General features: G+C 43.7%; 1 protein-coding gene across 1 annotated transcript in view; it reads right to left on the bottom strand.

Annotated features, from left to right (window-relative positions):
- KSR2 (kinase suppressor of ras 2) overlaps nt 1-15933 on the bottom strand; it is a 396776-nt gene extending 380843 nt beyond the window's left edge. The window contains exon 1 of the mRNA XM_060029378.1: nt 15754-15933. Within this exon, the coding sequence (XP_059885361.1) occupies nt 15754-15933 (180 nt within the window). The remainder of the gene's footprint in view (nt 1-15753) is intronic.
- Nucleotides 15934-16360: the final 427 nt, after the last annotated feature.

Genomic DNA, 16360 nt, shown 5'->3' with positions numbered 1-16360 from the left:
GCACATACTGTCCCTCTGCCTGGAACAGCCTTTCCTCAACTCAGGATAACTCCATTGTCCTTCAGGTCTTAGCTTTAATATCATATCACTAGATCCATGAGGCAGTATATTCCAGGTCCCAGTACCTAGAACAGTACCTTATGTGCTGTACATATTTATACATCTTAAGCCCCATATGGGCAAGACGTTGTTCCAGTCTCCTTTGTATGTCTAATGCATTTAACACAAAGTGGAATGAATGAATGAGTGAATGAATGTGGAAGCTAATCAACCAGGTCCCCTTTCAGGGTAGACATTGGAAATGGCTGAAGGCTTATCCTAACATCAAAGCTATGACTCTTCTTGAGTTTCCTCCCAGACACGGTGCCCAGAATGCTGTCAGGAGAATCTTCAATGGCAACACGGCTTGTTCTTTGAGTGCCTATTTATTTGCTTTAAAGGGACAAAAGTCATCAGGAGTGGGTCAAGCCAAATCAAGATGGTAGCCTTCCATCTTGAGAGCCACCATTTAGAGTCAAGAAAAAAATAAAGGGTCTTGTAAGGTGACTCTGAAGATGGTTTTCAAGAATGTCTTAAGTAACGCCAGCAGAGCTGGGACAGACAGATGCATTCTACCATGGCTGCTTTGAGAAGTACAGCTCTCTTTTGTGTATAAATACTTTGATTTGTTGTTTAGAGAAATATCTAAGGAATTATTGGTGTGATATTAGGAGTCTGGTTATGCTTAAAACAGAGTACTTTGTATTTAACAGAAATATACATTTGAAATATTTGAGGATGAAATGTTACAATGTCTTAGGAATTGCTTCAAAATAATCCAGGGAGGATGGGGTAGGGGGAGAAGATTGGCCATAATTTGATACTTGTTGAATTTTTATGATGGGTACATAAGGGTCCATTATGCTATTCTCCCTACCTTTGTATAGGTTTGAAGTGTGCGTGTGTGTGTGTGTGTGTGTGTGTGTGTGTGTGTGTGTGTGTGATTGTCTAGTCCCAGTCATATCTCTAACTTTGCCCTCACTGGTGATTGAGAACAGCCTCCCAATAAGCAAAGATCATAAAATCAATAAGTAGTTGGTTACCCCATCTCCTCCAGACTAAACAATACAACCTCAATTTTTTCAACTTATGGATGGGTAGGATTAGAAAAAACAATTTGAAACAGCAGTGAGACATTACTTCAATAGCATTGATTATCTGTACCTTCCTTTTCCTTATCCAACATTGTTTAAACATATTAAGGGAAAGAATAGTGAGGTTCTTAATCAGATAATAATGAGTCAATGTCTGCTTTTTACTTATAGTTTTGATTTCTGAGTTCTGCTAGAAAATGGAAATTCCATGATAAAATGAGGCTTACATACGACCCATTGGCAACATTGACATCTGTAGACGTGACATATGCTCTCCAGTTCACCATGACCCTTATGTCTCCTCCCAAGTATCCTGCCCCTGGCCTATTTTTCTTCTGTGGGTTCCCTGCCTGGTCCCAGAAAACAACTGACTGTGTGATCCCTGGAAATCACACAGCCTCATCTGTAAAACTCACATCACTTTCTGATGTCACTTCACAAAAATTTCATCTTAAATTAGGCTTCCTTGTCATTGACACGATTCTAACTCTGTATTTATTTCAACCGAAAGTATGTATTTTTAAAAACCAAGCCTGCCCCAAGTTTCTTAGCTCATCACAAGTGGATTCGCTAGTAAAGTGACTTTACATATTTTTTATTAAGTCACAGATTTGCTGGAAACATTTACCTCTCACAGTTGTCATTCCTGAAGATGCAAAGCCACAAACTCTGCTCTCGTAAAGTCTGAGAGGGTTATAAACGGGTACACTCTTCCTAAAGGACCATTTGGCCATATGTGAGAAAAAGCTTTACAAGCACGCAGTAATTCTACTTCTAGGTATATTTCTTAAGGAAACAAATAAGAATGCTTTACAAAGACTTCATTTCAAAAGTAGTCACTAAGGCTGTGTTTATGAGAGCAAAAAACCAGAAATAATCTAACTCACTAAAGGGGGTTGTTTAACTCAATTATGCTACATCTTTATGCTGGAGTGTTACCAGCCATTTGAAATGCTATTTAAAAAATGGTTTTGGCAGGGAAAGACATTCATGTCTTAAGTCAAATTTTAAGAGGAAAAAGAAACAAATAAGAGGAGACTATGAAATAAATAAAATATAGTTGTTCTTAAAAGTCATATGAAAGTACATGTTTGCATGCAGAAAAACCTATAAGACTATAACAAGATGTTAACAATGTTGATCTGTGGGTGGTGGGATTATAAGTGTGTTCATTTTTCTTTTTGATTAAATGCATATTCTATTTTTTTCTAGAGTGAATATGCTTCGCTTTAATGGCTATAAATGTCTTTTAAATGACTATTTTATTTAATGAGTTCCATTTCTGAAGTCAGTGTGAACGATTCATCACCTGGCATGTGTAACCTGAAGAGCCAATCAAGTACCTGCAAGAGCTCCAGGGAAATGTCACAGAGACCATCACATACAACCACAAAGGGTGTGGAAAGAACTTCCAGCTCTAGAGTTCCTAACTGCATGGCAGCCTGAACCTGGGGACACGTTTCTTTAGTTTTTACCAGAAGCGAAACAGTTTCCTCCCCAAATGCCCCCATCCTCTTAACCAAACAAATGATCATGGCAGCACTATTCACAAATAGCCACAAGGTGGAAACAACCCAAATGTCCACTGACGGATGGATAAACAAAATGGGTTTATCCATATGATGGAATATTATTCAGCCATAAAAAGGAATGAATTATTGATACATGTTACACCATGGATGGACCTTGAAGACCTTATGTTAAGTGAGAGAGGCCACATACTGTATGATTTCATTTATATGAAATACCCAGACTAGGAAAAACCATAGCAACAGAAAATAGATTAATGGTTGCCAGGGGATGGAGGACAGGAACACTGAAATTGACTGCTAATAGGTACAAGGTTTAGTTTTGGTTTTTTGGTTGTTGGGGGGTTTTTGTTTTGTTTTGTTTTGTTTTTGCATGTGTGGTAATGGAAATGTTCTAAAATTAGATAGGGGAAATGGTTGCACAACATTGCACATATATTAAAAAGCATTCAGTTGTATACTTCAGAAGAGTTTAAATGGTGAATTTTATGTTATGTGAATTTTACCTCAACTTTTAAAAACCTAAAAAAAGAAACGCTGGGGTGGCTATATTAATATCAAAGAAAATAGTTTTCAGAGCAAGGAAAATTACCAGGGATAAATAGTAACTTTACATAATGATGAAGGGTGAAGTCGCCAAGAAAACAACCATCCCAAATGCATATACACTTAACAAAACAGCTCAAGATACATGAAAGCAAAAAGTGATGGAACTACAAGGAGAAATGGACAACGCTCCCCTCTGTGTAATCAATAAAACTTGAGAGCAAATCAACAAGGATATAGAGGACTTAACACTATCGATCAACTGGATCTAATTGACATTTATACAACACTGCACCCATCAAGTGCAGAATTCACATTCTTTTCAAGTATACCTGCTACATTCACCAAGAGAGAATATGGTCTAAGTGATAAAGTAAACCTTAAACATTTTAAAAGAAGTAAAATAATATAAAATATGTTCACTGACATTATTGAATTAAACTGTTAGTCAAAGATAACAGGAAATATCCCCAATACTTGGAAACTAAATGACATCAAATATCATTTAATTTGATGAATATATGCAAGAGAAATAAAAATATAATATAACAAAATTTGTGGGATGCAGTTAAAGTAATCCTTCAAGGGAAATTTACAGCAACAAATATTTGTATTAGAAAAGGAGAAAGGTCTCAAATCAACAGTCTAAGCATCCACCTCAAGAAAATAGAAAAAAGAAGAGCAAAATCAACCCAGAGCCAGCAGGAGAAAGGAAATAATAAGAAGAACAAAAATTAGTAAAAGTTAAAACAGAAAAATAGAGAAAATAAATGAAGCTAAAAATTAGTTCTCTGAAAATATGGCTAAAATTGATAAACCTCTAGCCAGATTAACACAGAATAAAGGAGAAAGAATATACATTACCAGCATCAGGAATGAAAGAGGTGACACTACTACACACCCCACAGACACAAAAGAATAATAAGGCGATACTATGAGCAACTCTCCGTATGTAAATTGAACAATTTAGATAAAATGTACCAATTCCTTGAAAGCCACAAAGTCCTAAAATTCACCCAAGAATAAATTAAAGAAATTGAAGTTGTAATTTAAAACCTTCTGCAAAAAAACTAAATTAAATTAAAATAAATCTCTAGTCCAGATAATTTCACTGGGGAATTCTATCAGCATTTAAAGATGAAGTAACTCCAATTCTACACAGTCTCTTCCAGAAAGCAGAAGTAGAGGAAACAATTCCAAACTCGTTTTATAAGGCCAGTATTACCCTGATACTTAAACTAAACAAAGATGGCATGAAAAAGGAAACCACAGACAATATCCCTCATGAACAGATACAAAAATCCTCAACAAAATTCTAACAAATCAAATCCAGCAACATATTAAAATAATAGTATAGCAACATATTAAAAGGATAATATTGTTTTTTGGGTTTATCACAAAGCACTGTTTCTCCAAGTCAGATAAGCATAAAACTACAAAAAGTGGCAGCTAACCTTGCTCTACCTCCAACCTAATAAAAATGAAGCCCCTGGATGCCCCACTTGATGGGTTCTTTTTTATACCTGTCTATTCGCCTCATTGCTCAAGTGCATGCCACCCAACCCTGCCCAAGGCACCATCGCAGGGCCTTTGTGGATGGGCACAAAGAGACACATTCATGACTATTTCTGATGGGCATGATACTCTGGGTAGGATTGGTGCACAGACAAAGGGAAATTTATCATCGCCAGAGACCCCAGAATCCAAAATTCTATAAGCATGGAACTCAGACAGGACAAAGCAGGGGGACAGCGGCTGCAAACTTTGGGTTGGAGACTTGTCAGGAATCTGTGGACATGGCTATCTCTCGTCTCTACTTGGTAGGTTCCAGATCTAAATGCAAACTCTACTTGAGACTTTTGTCAGCCAAAGGAAGGACTGGCCTTATTCGCTGTCCTCCAAAGAGTAGAACCAAAGGATAAAAGACATCAGAGAGCAGATCCAAGCCAACAGAAAGAGGATAATTCTCACCTTTATAACTCACCCACATCAAAAGGCTGACTTATGAAAGGACTTGAATAGACATTTCTCTAAAGGGGATATACAAATGGCCAATCAGCACATGAAAAGATGCCTACCATCATTAGTCATTAGGGAAATGTGAATCAAAACCACAATGAGATACCACTTCATACCCACTAGGATGGCTATAGTCAAAAAACCAGAAAAGAGTAGGTATTGCCAAGGATGTAGAGAAATTGGAAACCTTGTGCATTGCTGGTGGAAATATAAAATGGTGCAGCCACTGTGGAAAACAGTATGAAGGTTTCTCAAAAAATTAAGTATAGAATTACCATATGACCCAGCAATTCCACTCCTAGATACATAACCCCAAAGAATTCAAAGCAGGAAATCAAACAGATACTTGTACAATAATGTTCATAGCAGCATTATTCGCAGTAGTCAAAAGAAAGCAACTCAAGTGTCTATCAACACAGGATGGATAAACAAAACATGGTCTGTCAATACAATGGAATATTATTCAGCCATAAAAAGGAATGAAACATTGATACCTGCTACAACATGGATGAACCTCAGAAACACTGTGCTACGTGAAAGGAGGCAGACACCAAAGACACATAGTGTACGATTCAGCTTACATGAGGCAGTGCCTAGAATAGTCAGATTCACAGAGACAGAACACAGAATAGAGGTCACCATGTGGCTGGGGGCAGGGGGAGATACTGTTTAATGGGTACAGGATTTCTATTTGGGGTGACGAAAAAGTTCTGCAGTTGGATAGTGATGATGGTTGCACAACACCGTGAAAGTCCTTAACGCCACTGAATTGCTCATTTAAAAATAGTTAAAATGGTAAATTTCATGTTATATATATTTTACCACAATAAAAAAAAAAATGCAGTTTTTAAAAGGCTGCTTTGTGAAGTAGCGCTCGCCCCAAATCGCAAAGCCGACTCTGGACCCGGGGCAGGAGGGGGCCTACACAACCTCTCAGGGTCCTCGGAAGCACTTGGATATCACAGCTTCTCACTCTTCTCTTTACCGCACAAGCTTGAGACAAGTTCAGGAGTTGTAAGGCCCAACCCCATAACTGGCATTTTATTATCCAACTTGGAGTTTATGACGAGCAAATGGTTTAAAGACTAAAGCCTGCCAGGCACTGATGGGAAGTGAGTCATCTGTGAGCAGTTCGAAGATGCACACCTGGTATGAGAATCTTGTTCGCTTATGTCACCTGTGGCCCAGCAGGTGTGCCATTATCCCATAGAAGGCCTCCATGGGCTTCGCCTTCTCACGTCTTGCTGTCTTCTCCCTGCTTCTCACACGCTGGGGGCTCACTTAACAATGACCGAATAAATGAACTGGTACCTCCCTGGATGGCTGAAACACCCCACCCACCACCTCAGGGCTGAAGCACCCTAACCTCCCTATGACAAGCTACAGAGAGTATGATCATCAAAACCGCCAAAGCTAACTATTATTAAGCATTTGCTATGTGCCAGGGACTTTGCTCGGCTTTTTAATGCATGATTCCATTGAATCACCGTAACAACCCCATGTAAAACACTGTCCCAAGTTTATAAGCAAGGAAACTGAGGCTCAGGAAGGAGAGCTCATTTGCCCAGGGTTACGTAGCTAGTAGATCCTGAATTCAGACTGGGATCCAAGCAGTCTTACTGTGTAGCCCACACCCTCCCAACTACTTGGCTCTACTGCTTCGAGCGCCCACCCAAATTTCCAGGGACTCAATTATGTTATTATTTCTGAGTCTTCATCTCATTTTTTTCCTGGTCCAGGGAAATCGAAGACATCCATCTTTGGAACGCATCCACAGCTTTAATCGATGGCTGCCTAGAAACTCCAGGGGGCCCGTGCTCTCAGTCTTTATCAAGAACAAGATTTCCATTATGGCAAAACACAGAAATCACCTCGATGCTCAAGAGCAGCGCTGACCAAGTGAAATATACAGTGAGCTGCCTGTGTCATTTAAAATGTTCTAATAACCTCAGGGACAAAATAAGATACAGATGAAATCAATTTTAACCTAGTTTATTTAACCCAATATATCTAAAATAGCATCATTTCAACAAGTTGTCAATGTAAAAGAATACCAATGAGATATTTCGCATTCTATTCTTTCTAAGAGCTTGGGATCTGGCGGGTATCTTATAATAATAGCACAGTTCAATTAGAGCTTGCCACATTTCAACTGATTAATAGTCAATGTGGCAAGTGGCTGGCATACTGGACCTCTCAGGTCTAAAATCCCTCCCTCTGGGGACTTCCCTGGCTGGTGGTCCAGTGGGTAAGACTCCGTGCTCCCAATGCAAGGGGCCCGGGTTTGATCCCTGGCCGGGGAACTAGATCCCACGTGCATGCTGCAACTAAGACCCAGCACAGCCAAAATTAAATAAATAAGACTTTTTAAAAAATAATAATAAAAAAAATAAAATGTCTCCCTCTCTTTTTCTCATCTTTCCTTGTCTCTGTAGATGCCCTACTGTGTCTCCATCAGTTCTGCATTTCTCTTCAATCATCATCTGCATAGTCACCAATGAGAGCACATGAGTGACAGAGTATTCTGTCATTAGGATTCTCATTAATCCCACAGCTCTCACCTCTGATCACACAGCCCTTATCACCTATGCTTCCTCCTTCGCCTCTATTTGCTCTCATCTTTGCTTTCTTTTCTTCCAGGCCAGGCCACCTCTGGGGACTCCAGGGAGGAGCAGTCAGCCTCTTCCTGGAACCGTGGCTGCCTGAATTTGCAGTTTGGGTCAGATCAGTGACTCTAAACCTCGGTCCACTGGCTTGTAAAACAGGAACAACTACAGTTACGGTCACTCCCCACTGGAGAGACATTCCAAGGGTCATAGAAACCCTGCCCAAGAAAATCACGCTACGCTCTGGCTTTTCTCCCACTGTTGTCCCTTTTCCCTCCCCACCCTTCAGCTTCTCCACCCTCCCTCCCAGTTGCCATGTCCCCCTCGGCTTCCTCAGCTTCGGAACACCTTCCATTCCCCAGCTCCAGAGCAGCAAGGGGGAAGGGAGGTCCCAAAAGGTAGAGCCTGGTGAGGGGGGTGGAGAGGGGAGCCCAGAAAATGACCCGTCCTCAGGGAGACAAGGAAGAGTCCTCAGTTTCCTGCCCATTGGAAGAAGGATAAGAGCTCCCTAGTAGAACCCACCCTAAAACCCCAGAGGCGGTAGAGAACCCTTCAGAAGTAACTCTTGCCACTGACTCAGAAGTTTGAGACCACGTCCCACCCATGTCTCTATGAGAACAAGGCAGAGGCTGGGTCGCCGCAGGCTGGGTGCTGTGCATGGAAAACCATGTGCTGCTCTCACCAACGCAGGTTCCCAGGTCCTTCCCAAGTGCAAACAGGAAAGACGAGATTTGGGCCTAAGACAACTGCCTCCTTAACCCAGAGCTCTTGGTCATCAAAGCACAGGCAACCAAAAAATAAAACAAAACATAAATCCAAACTGAGGATAGGGAAAAACGGGCCCTTTCCCACACTGTGGGTGAAAGGTAATTTGGCAAAACCTATCAAAAGTCTGGAAACTTTGCATATCCTTGGATTCAGCAATATTTCACTTCTAGGAATCGAAGGCAAGGATGACTACAAGCCACAAGGATGTCTACTACAGTATTATTTATAATAATGGCACATGATAAACATACACATCTGACAGAATTAAATAAGTTAGATAAATTACACAACAGCCACGTAACACTATGCAGCCATTAAAAATACTATTTAATAAGATGAAAAGATGTTCCTGACATATCTCTAGCCTTCCTCAAATCTCCAGGCTCACATACCCAACTGTCTACTTCACAAACGTAAATGTCTGAACAGGACTACATTGTCAAGCCCAACCTAATCCACCCCCGGTCTTCACACTTCAGATAATGACACCGCCATTCACTTAGTTCTTCTGCCAAACACGTAGGAATAATCCTCGGTTCTTTATTTTCCTTCACCCCCGACATCCGATTCACGCGCACCTCCCACGCACGTGACCGTCTGCGACCGGCCACTTGCTCCATCTCCCCACCATCACTCGCGTCAAAAGCAGTCATTCCGGGCTTCCCTGGTGGCGCAGTGGTTGAGAGTCTGCCTGCCGATGCAGAGGACACGGGTTCGTGCCCCGGTCCGGGAAGATCCCACATGCCGCGGAGTGGCTGGGCCCATGAGCCATGGCCGCTGAGCCTGCGCGTCTGGAGCCTGTGCTCCGCAACGGGAGAGGCCGCAGCAGTGAGAGGCCCGCGTATCGCAAAAAAAAAAAATAAAAGCAGTCATTCCCGGCTTTGACTCCCATACTAACCTCCCAATTTGTCTTCGTGCTCCCATTCTTCTCCCCTATAGTCTACTTTCCCTGCAGCAATCAAAAGGAGCTTTTAAATAAGTCAGTCCCCCACCCTTTTAGAACAAAGTGCGACTATCTCAGCCAAGCCGTCTATGACTGGGGCCCTGCATCTGCCTCCCACTTGCGCCCCTCACCCCTTCCCCGCTCACCCTGCGCCAAACACAGTGGTCTCCTTGCTGTTCTCAAAACATGTAGAACGCAGTCCCACCCAAGAACTTTGCACCTGCTGTTCCCTCTGACTTGCGCATTCCCCAGATAGTTCATGGCTTGCTTCCTCAGGTCAGTAAAACCTCCCCAAGGGGGCCTTTGCTGATCATCCCACGCCCCTTCCTCTCTTTCCCATGCTCTTTTGGCGTTATTCTGGATTTTTTCCATAGCTGTGATTCAGTTATATTAGATTGTTCACTGGCCCCCAATGAACCACACCTGCTGGAATCCATACCCTTGGATACTAAGTCCCACATTGACGATGGGCTAAACCACATAATTTGCTTTGGCCAGTGGGACATTAGCAAAAGTTACAGAAGCAGAGGCTTAAGACAGGCTATGAATTGGAGCTTGCCTTCTTGGAACACTGCTGCTGCCACCATGTAAGAAATCTGGACACTGTAAATAAACTGTAGTTCAGTGAAAGAAAGAAAGAGACAGGAGAGAGAGAGAGAGAGAAAGAAAGAGGGAGAGAGAGAGTGAAAGAAAGAAAGAAAGAAAGAAAGAAAGAAAGAAAGAGAGAAAGAGAAAGAAAGAAAGAAAGGATGGGAGGGAGGGAGGAAGAAAGAGAGAGAAAGGAAGGAAGGGAGGGAGGGAAGGAGGGAGGGAGGGAGAGAGGAAGGAAGGAAGGGAGAAAAGAAAAGAAAAGAAAGAAAGAAAGAAAGAAAAGAAAGAAAAAGAAAGAAAGAAAAGAGGGGAGGGAGGGAGGAAGAAAGAGAGAGAGAGAAAGGAAGGAAGGAAGGGAGGGAGGGAGGGAGAAAGAGAGGAAGGAAGGAGGGAGGGAAGGAGGGAGGGAGGGAGAGAGGAAGGAAGGAAGGGAGAAAAGAAAAGAAAGAAGAAAGAAAGAAAGAAAGAAAGAGAAAGAAAGAAAGAAAGAAAGAAAAGAGGGGAGGGAGGGAGGGAGGAAGAAAGAGAGAGAGAGAAAGGAAGGAAGGGAGGGAGGGAGGGAGGGAGAAAGAGAGGAAGGAAGGAAGGAAGAAAGAAAGAAAGAAATCTGGGCTGTCCTGCTGGAGAGGCTATGTGGAAGAGAACTGAGGTGCCTGAACCAATCACTAGCCGACCACCAGCCACATGAATAGGGCCATCTTGGACCATTCAGCCTCAGCGGGGCTGCCGGATGACCAGAACTACTGGTCTGCAAGACGAGCCAAAGAACTGCCCAGCCAATCCCAACCCACAGCATCACTGAAAATAATGCGTTATTGTCTGAGGTCCAGTTTCCCAAACTTAAATTAAGTCTAGGTATGGTCTCTCAAACCATAATCAGTCATTGCGATGGAACAGATAAAGAACAAATAATAGATATGTGACGGCTAGAACACCCTTGCTGTATAGGAGATTCTGTTACTTAGCCATCCCCCAACCCAATCCCTGATATTTACCTCCACTTGTAACTTAACCGAAGTAGAACCCAACTCAGTACCAGCTGCACGTGGCCAGTGCCCACCAGCCCTAGTGCCACTCACTCACCTTTCAGATGGCCTCTGTGCCTCCAGGTTCATTTCTCACCCTATAAATCAGGGATCAGCAAACTACAGCCCACGGGCCAAGTCTGACCCACCACCTGTTTTTTTAAGGCCCGAAACCAAAGAATAGTTTTTACATTTTTAAATGTAAAAAACAAATTAGAAGGAAAATACTATTTCGTGACATGTGAAAATTATATCAAATTCAGATTTCAGGGACCCTAAATGAAGTTTTATTAGAAAACATTTATTTCTGGGTTGTCCGTGGCTGCTTCAGGCTACAACAGCAGAGTTGAGTGGTTGTGATGGAAACCACACGGCCTACAAAGCCTCAACGATTTACTATCTGCCCCGTTACAGAAAAGGTTTGCTGGTCCCTGCTGCAGGCTGCCATCAGACTAACCTTGAAACAACTTTTTAATTGTACTCACTCCAAAACCTTTGAAGATTTCTATCTCCCCTCTCAAAGGGATGAAACTTTGTTTGTCTGACTTCCTGATCCTAAGTTACACCCCAGGAGTTTGTAACCTGAATTCGTTTCCTATGACACTCTACCAGGTACTCTCCATTCTGGGCCAGCCGGTCTGTAAGCTGCCCCTTGAAGGCAGGAGAATGCCTCCATCCGGTTTGTTGCTCTGGCCCAGAGAGCTCCCCCAACACGCTGCAATTTAAACCCTCCCCATACCTCACTCCACTCAGGGTCCCCAGCTCCCCAGTCAAGGATGCTTCCCTAACCACTTCATCACATGTTTCCCTGGGTGCATTCTATGGAACATCAAGTCCCGGAGACATCTCTGGAAAAAGGAAACACCGCAGACGCTACCCTCTCTTGGAGTCACAATGTACAAATACAGCACATTAAAGGCTCTGAGAAGTCCTGCAGTCAAGATACCTATCTCTTTTGCTTACCTCAACCTTTCCCAAATGTGTTAACCATGGGATTTATTTTGCCTTCAGAATACTTGCTGACCACCAGCATCTAGTACAGTGCCAGGATTTCAGTATTTGTTGAAAGAGTGATAATGCTAGGGTTCCACAGAACATACTTTGGAAATGCTGCTTAAGCTCCTTCTTCTCTCCCTCCAGTCTGAGCTGTTCCCTTCCGTGTCATCTACTCTACACCATGTAATGCTAATCATCACCATCAAAGAAGCTATCATTTATTTAGCACCTGCAGGCACTGGGCTACAGATAGCATTAGACCCTTGAAAATCTCACCTCTTTTCATCCTTACCACCACCTCTGAGGTAAGTAACGTTATTCCTTCACTGCCATTTTGCCAAAAATGAAACCATGGGTCAGAAAATTTAAATCACTAGGCCAAGATAAAGTAAGTAGGAAAGCTAGAATGCCAAACTACATCGGTCTAACTCCAAAACTCATGACCTTTCTTCTCTGCCAAAGTACCTCCTGGTAACATACTGTGGCCAGCGTTGCTGGCTGTCCACCCAATGTCCCTTCATGCCTTCTTCCATGCTAGCACAACCCTGATTTTGTAAGGAGTAGCAACAGGTCAAACCAGGAAACGGACTGCAACTATCTAAACCAGTCACGGTGGTATCCCCACTGCCTTGCAGCTCGGACAAGTGATCTGACCCAGTTCTGGCAAAGAAGACATAATGAAACATCACCTTAGGGGTAGGAAGGCAGAGGTGTCCTGCGGAAACCAAACAGAGATATGAAGCCTTTATTCCTCCCTATTCACATGGTCCCCCTCTTCCATACCTTGAACCTGGGTGTGATGGTTAAAGCTTCAGGGGCCATCTTGTGGCCATAAGGAAGAGGCCATGAGAATTCGCAGACATCAGCCCCAATGTTATTAACTCACTGAGCCAACTCAAGCAGCTACAGACCTCCAGACTTCTTGCTACATGAGAAAAATAAACCATTAATTGCTTAACCACGCTGGGTGGATTTTCCATTTCACGCAGCTGAACACATTCCTAACGGACCCACATGCTGTCTCCCATATTACCGTTTGGACTTTATCATTATCTCACATACACATTATTAGCCTTATCTCCCTCATCATGAAAGTACGCTTCTTGGAGACTAAGTCCATGTCAGATGTTGTTTGTTTCCACAGGGGTTATAGGCAAGGTTTCCAGGGATGGTCTGTTCAATTTACTACTTTCTTTAGGGTTTGTGAGCAGGGAGATGTCATCATCAAATAGCTGAAATATGGCCTCTATCTCCTATTAGATTAGTCTTTCTCAAAGTGTCAATATGAAAACATGCATCAGAAACACCTGGACTGTTTGCTAAGTGCAGATCCCTAGGCCCCCTCCAATCCCAACGGAATTAGAATCTCTGGGATTAGAGGCTGAGAATCTGCATTTTTAATAAGCTCCCTCAGGTGGTTCTGATATATGAAGTTTGACAACTGCTGGGGTTTAAAAACAACAACAACTGTGGATCCAAAACCTATGAGAGCTTTGGCAGCACTCATCTGGACCCTAAGGCATGAGCCCCTCCCCAGAGGCCCCACCCTAGCCCTAGAGGCCTAGGAAGCCTCAACTGGCATAACTGCTCAAGATCCTTTCTTGGGCAATATGGATAAAGTCGTGGGCACACTCTGTGGCATACTGGGATTAGGAAACTAACAACAGATGCATTCCCAGTAACTGTCACTTCCCACCATACCAATGCCCACATCCCCCAGTTTAAAAAGAAAACCACTATGCAGAAAAGAAGCAATGGAATCCGTGGCCCACTACAACGATCACCATGATCCAGGGAGCTCTCAGAGGATGGAGCATGCTGGAAAGAGGAAAAGAAAACTGGAGAAACTTACATAGTAATACACAAACTAGCATTTGGGACTCCTGACTCAGAGGAACAGAAGAGACCTCCGGTGGCCCTTTTGGGTTATTTATTTACAACATGCAATTCTGAACAGAATCTTCTCTTGGGCACTGCTCAGACAGAGACAGAAGGCTGGACCAGGGCATCCCACACTTTTTCTTCCATCAGCGGAGTCCTAGCCTACACGGCTCTCCAAAGCTCCGAGAAAGAAAATACCTGTGTGCCTCCCCACAGAATTCCCACGCCTCTGCTACCCCTTGATACTTACGTTATTTCATTTCTGACGATCATTTTCCCAGATGACAGGTGCACACAGAGATGCATTCTAGGGGAGCAAATAGCATACTCAACACACACACACACACACACACACACACACACACACACACTAACTCCACTTTCAAACTGGTGACCTTCCTGCCTGCTGACATGCGGCCAAATTTAAAACCACGGAGGAAAAAGGAAGACTTGAAAGTGAACCAGAGATAGATGCTCATTCAGGCTAGAATGGGGGCACAAGGGCTAAAAGATTCAGTAGGGATTAAAGAGTTCAGGCCTTGGAAACACACGGGCTGGAAACTAGTGGCCATCCCAGCTCTGCACACGCCCGCGCCACCACAGGGAGAACCACCTTCCTTTCCTCCCAGCCCCATGGCCACCACCCTCAGCAGGTGCCAGCTAATGGGAGTTCCCAAATTTAATCAAGCCGTGCGTAGCACGGGGCCGGTTGGAGGGAGGGATGTGAGTCGAACCCTAGAGATGTTTCGAACAACGTGGATGCTCAATGATTACGTGGACGCCAGGCATTTTCTAAAGCTCTTGAAACCTTCTTCCTTTGACCAGATGGCCTTCGGAAGAAATAATTTCTGCCATCTTCTTTCTGAGTAACTTTGCATCCACCCCCCCATCCCCCCCACGAAATTGCTTCAAACTCCCCCTCAAGTTCTGTTGGAGAGAATGTTACAACACGCCAAAGATAAAACTGCTGACCCCTTTTTGCACCGTCCTACCGAGATTCAGAGTATTTTCCCACACCACCTGTGTGTGCTGATCCAGGGTTGTTTTTGTTTTTTGTTTGTTTGTGTTTTAACACGTTACAGGCCTGCAACAGCTCCCTGCATCAAAATGATTTGACTGGAAATGGGTAGCTCAATGGGGAATTCTTTTTCATGCATCTTGCCTCCTGACATGTACATTACTGAAAACAAACAAGCAAACAAACAAACCAAATCCAAGGAGCAAAAGGGGGCTGGGAAGGAGGCCGAAAAAGAAGAGGTCTATCTTTACAGGCAGCCCCATTCTGCGAGCAAAAAGCACCTTTTGACCACCTGCAGAATGCGCAAGGTCACGTGGGTTCTCTGCAGCGCCTTAATGTCTTACCCAGCACACAAGCAAGCCCCCGTGGCATATAAACAAATTCACAAGCGGAAAAAAGGGAGAACTCACTCCTCAAAGAGGAAGCGAATGATAACCACAGCCGCAAGAATAATAATAAAGAATAACAGTTACTACTACTCCTCCCACCACCCAGCCAAGCGCCGACGACAGCAGTACAGTAAAGGGACACCCAGTGCAGGCTTTGCAAGATAAATCACAGGAGACCAAATCGTGCCCACCTTGCCACCCTCCCGCCCGCCCACCCCACCCCCAACAAACAGAATCAAGGGAAAGGGGATGGTGGGGGAGAAGGGGGAGGGAAGGAAGGATGGCTTTCTTTCCATAGGCAACACCTACCTCCAGGGTCCGGATTTCTTTTTGTGTGAGGTCGTTGGAAGTAGCACATTTGGTCCTAAGCCCTTCCAGGTTGGAGATGCTCAGGTCTATCATGTTTTGGACCAACTCGCACTGCTGTAAGGCTTTTTGCAAACTCAGAGGCTGCTGCTCCTCGCTTTTCGTCATGTTTTCCTCATCCATCGCTTGCTCTGCAAGCCCCCTTCCCCTCCTCCTCCTCCCGGAGAGAAAAAAGGGGGGTGTGGGGGGAGCAGAGGTAGTCTGCCCCCTACGCCTCTCCAACCACTGCGACTTCTCAACAATGTCTCATGAAGAAGAAACCCAACATCTCACACAGGGTTGAGGGGGTGGGGGTGGGAGGAGGGGACAAGAGCCACAATTTATTATTTTATTTTGGGGTATCAAGCAGACTTCATTAGAACGTCTCCTCTCTCTGAGTCTCTGGTCCCTGAAAAGGAGAGATGCTGTTTCTCAGAAGCAAACCAGGTGATGTGATGCTGTCTGTACACTTAGGGAGGAGGAGGAGGAAAAAGAGGAGGAGGGGGAGGGAGAGGAGGAGGGAGAGAAGGAAAACAGCGCTCACTCTTTACACACCGGCTCCGTGAAGGAC

Source organism: Delphinus delphis, chromosome 13 (assembly GCF_949987515.2).
Source record: "Delphinus delphis chromosome 13, mDelDel1.2, whole genome shotgun sequence".
NCBI classification, from domain to species: Eukaryota; Metazoa; Chordata; class Mammalia; order Artiodactyla; family Delphinidae; genus Delphinus; species Delphinus delphis.
The sequence above is the reverse complement of the archived record's forward strand: the minus strand, read 5'-3'. Positions and strand labels throughout refer to the sequence as shown.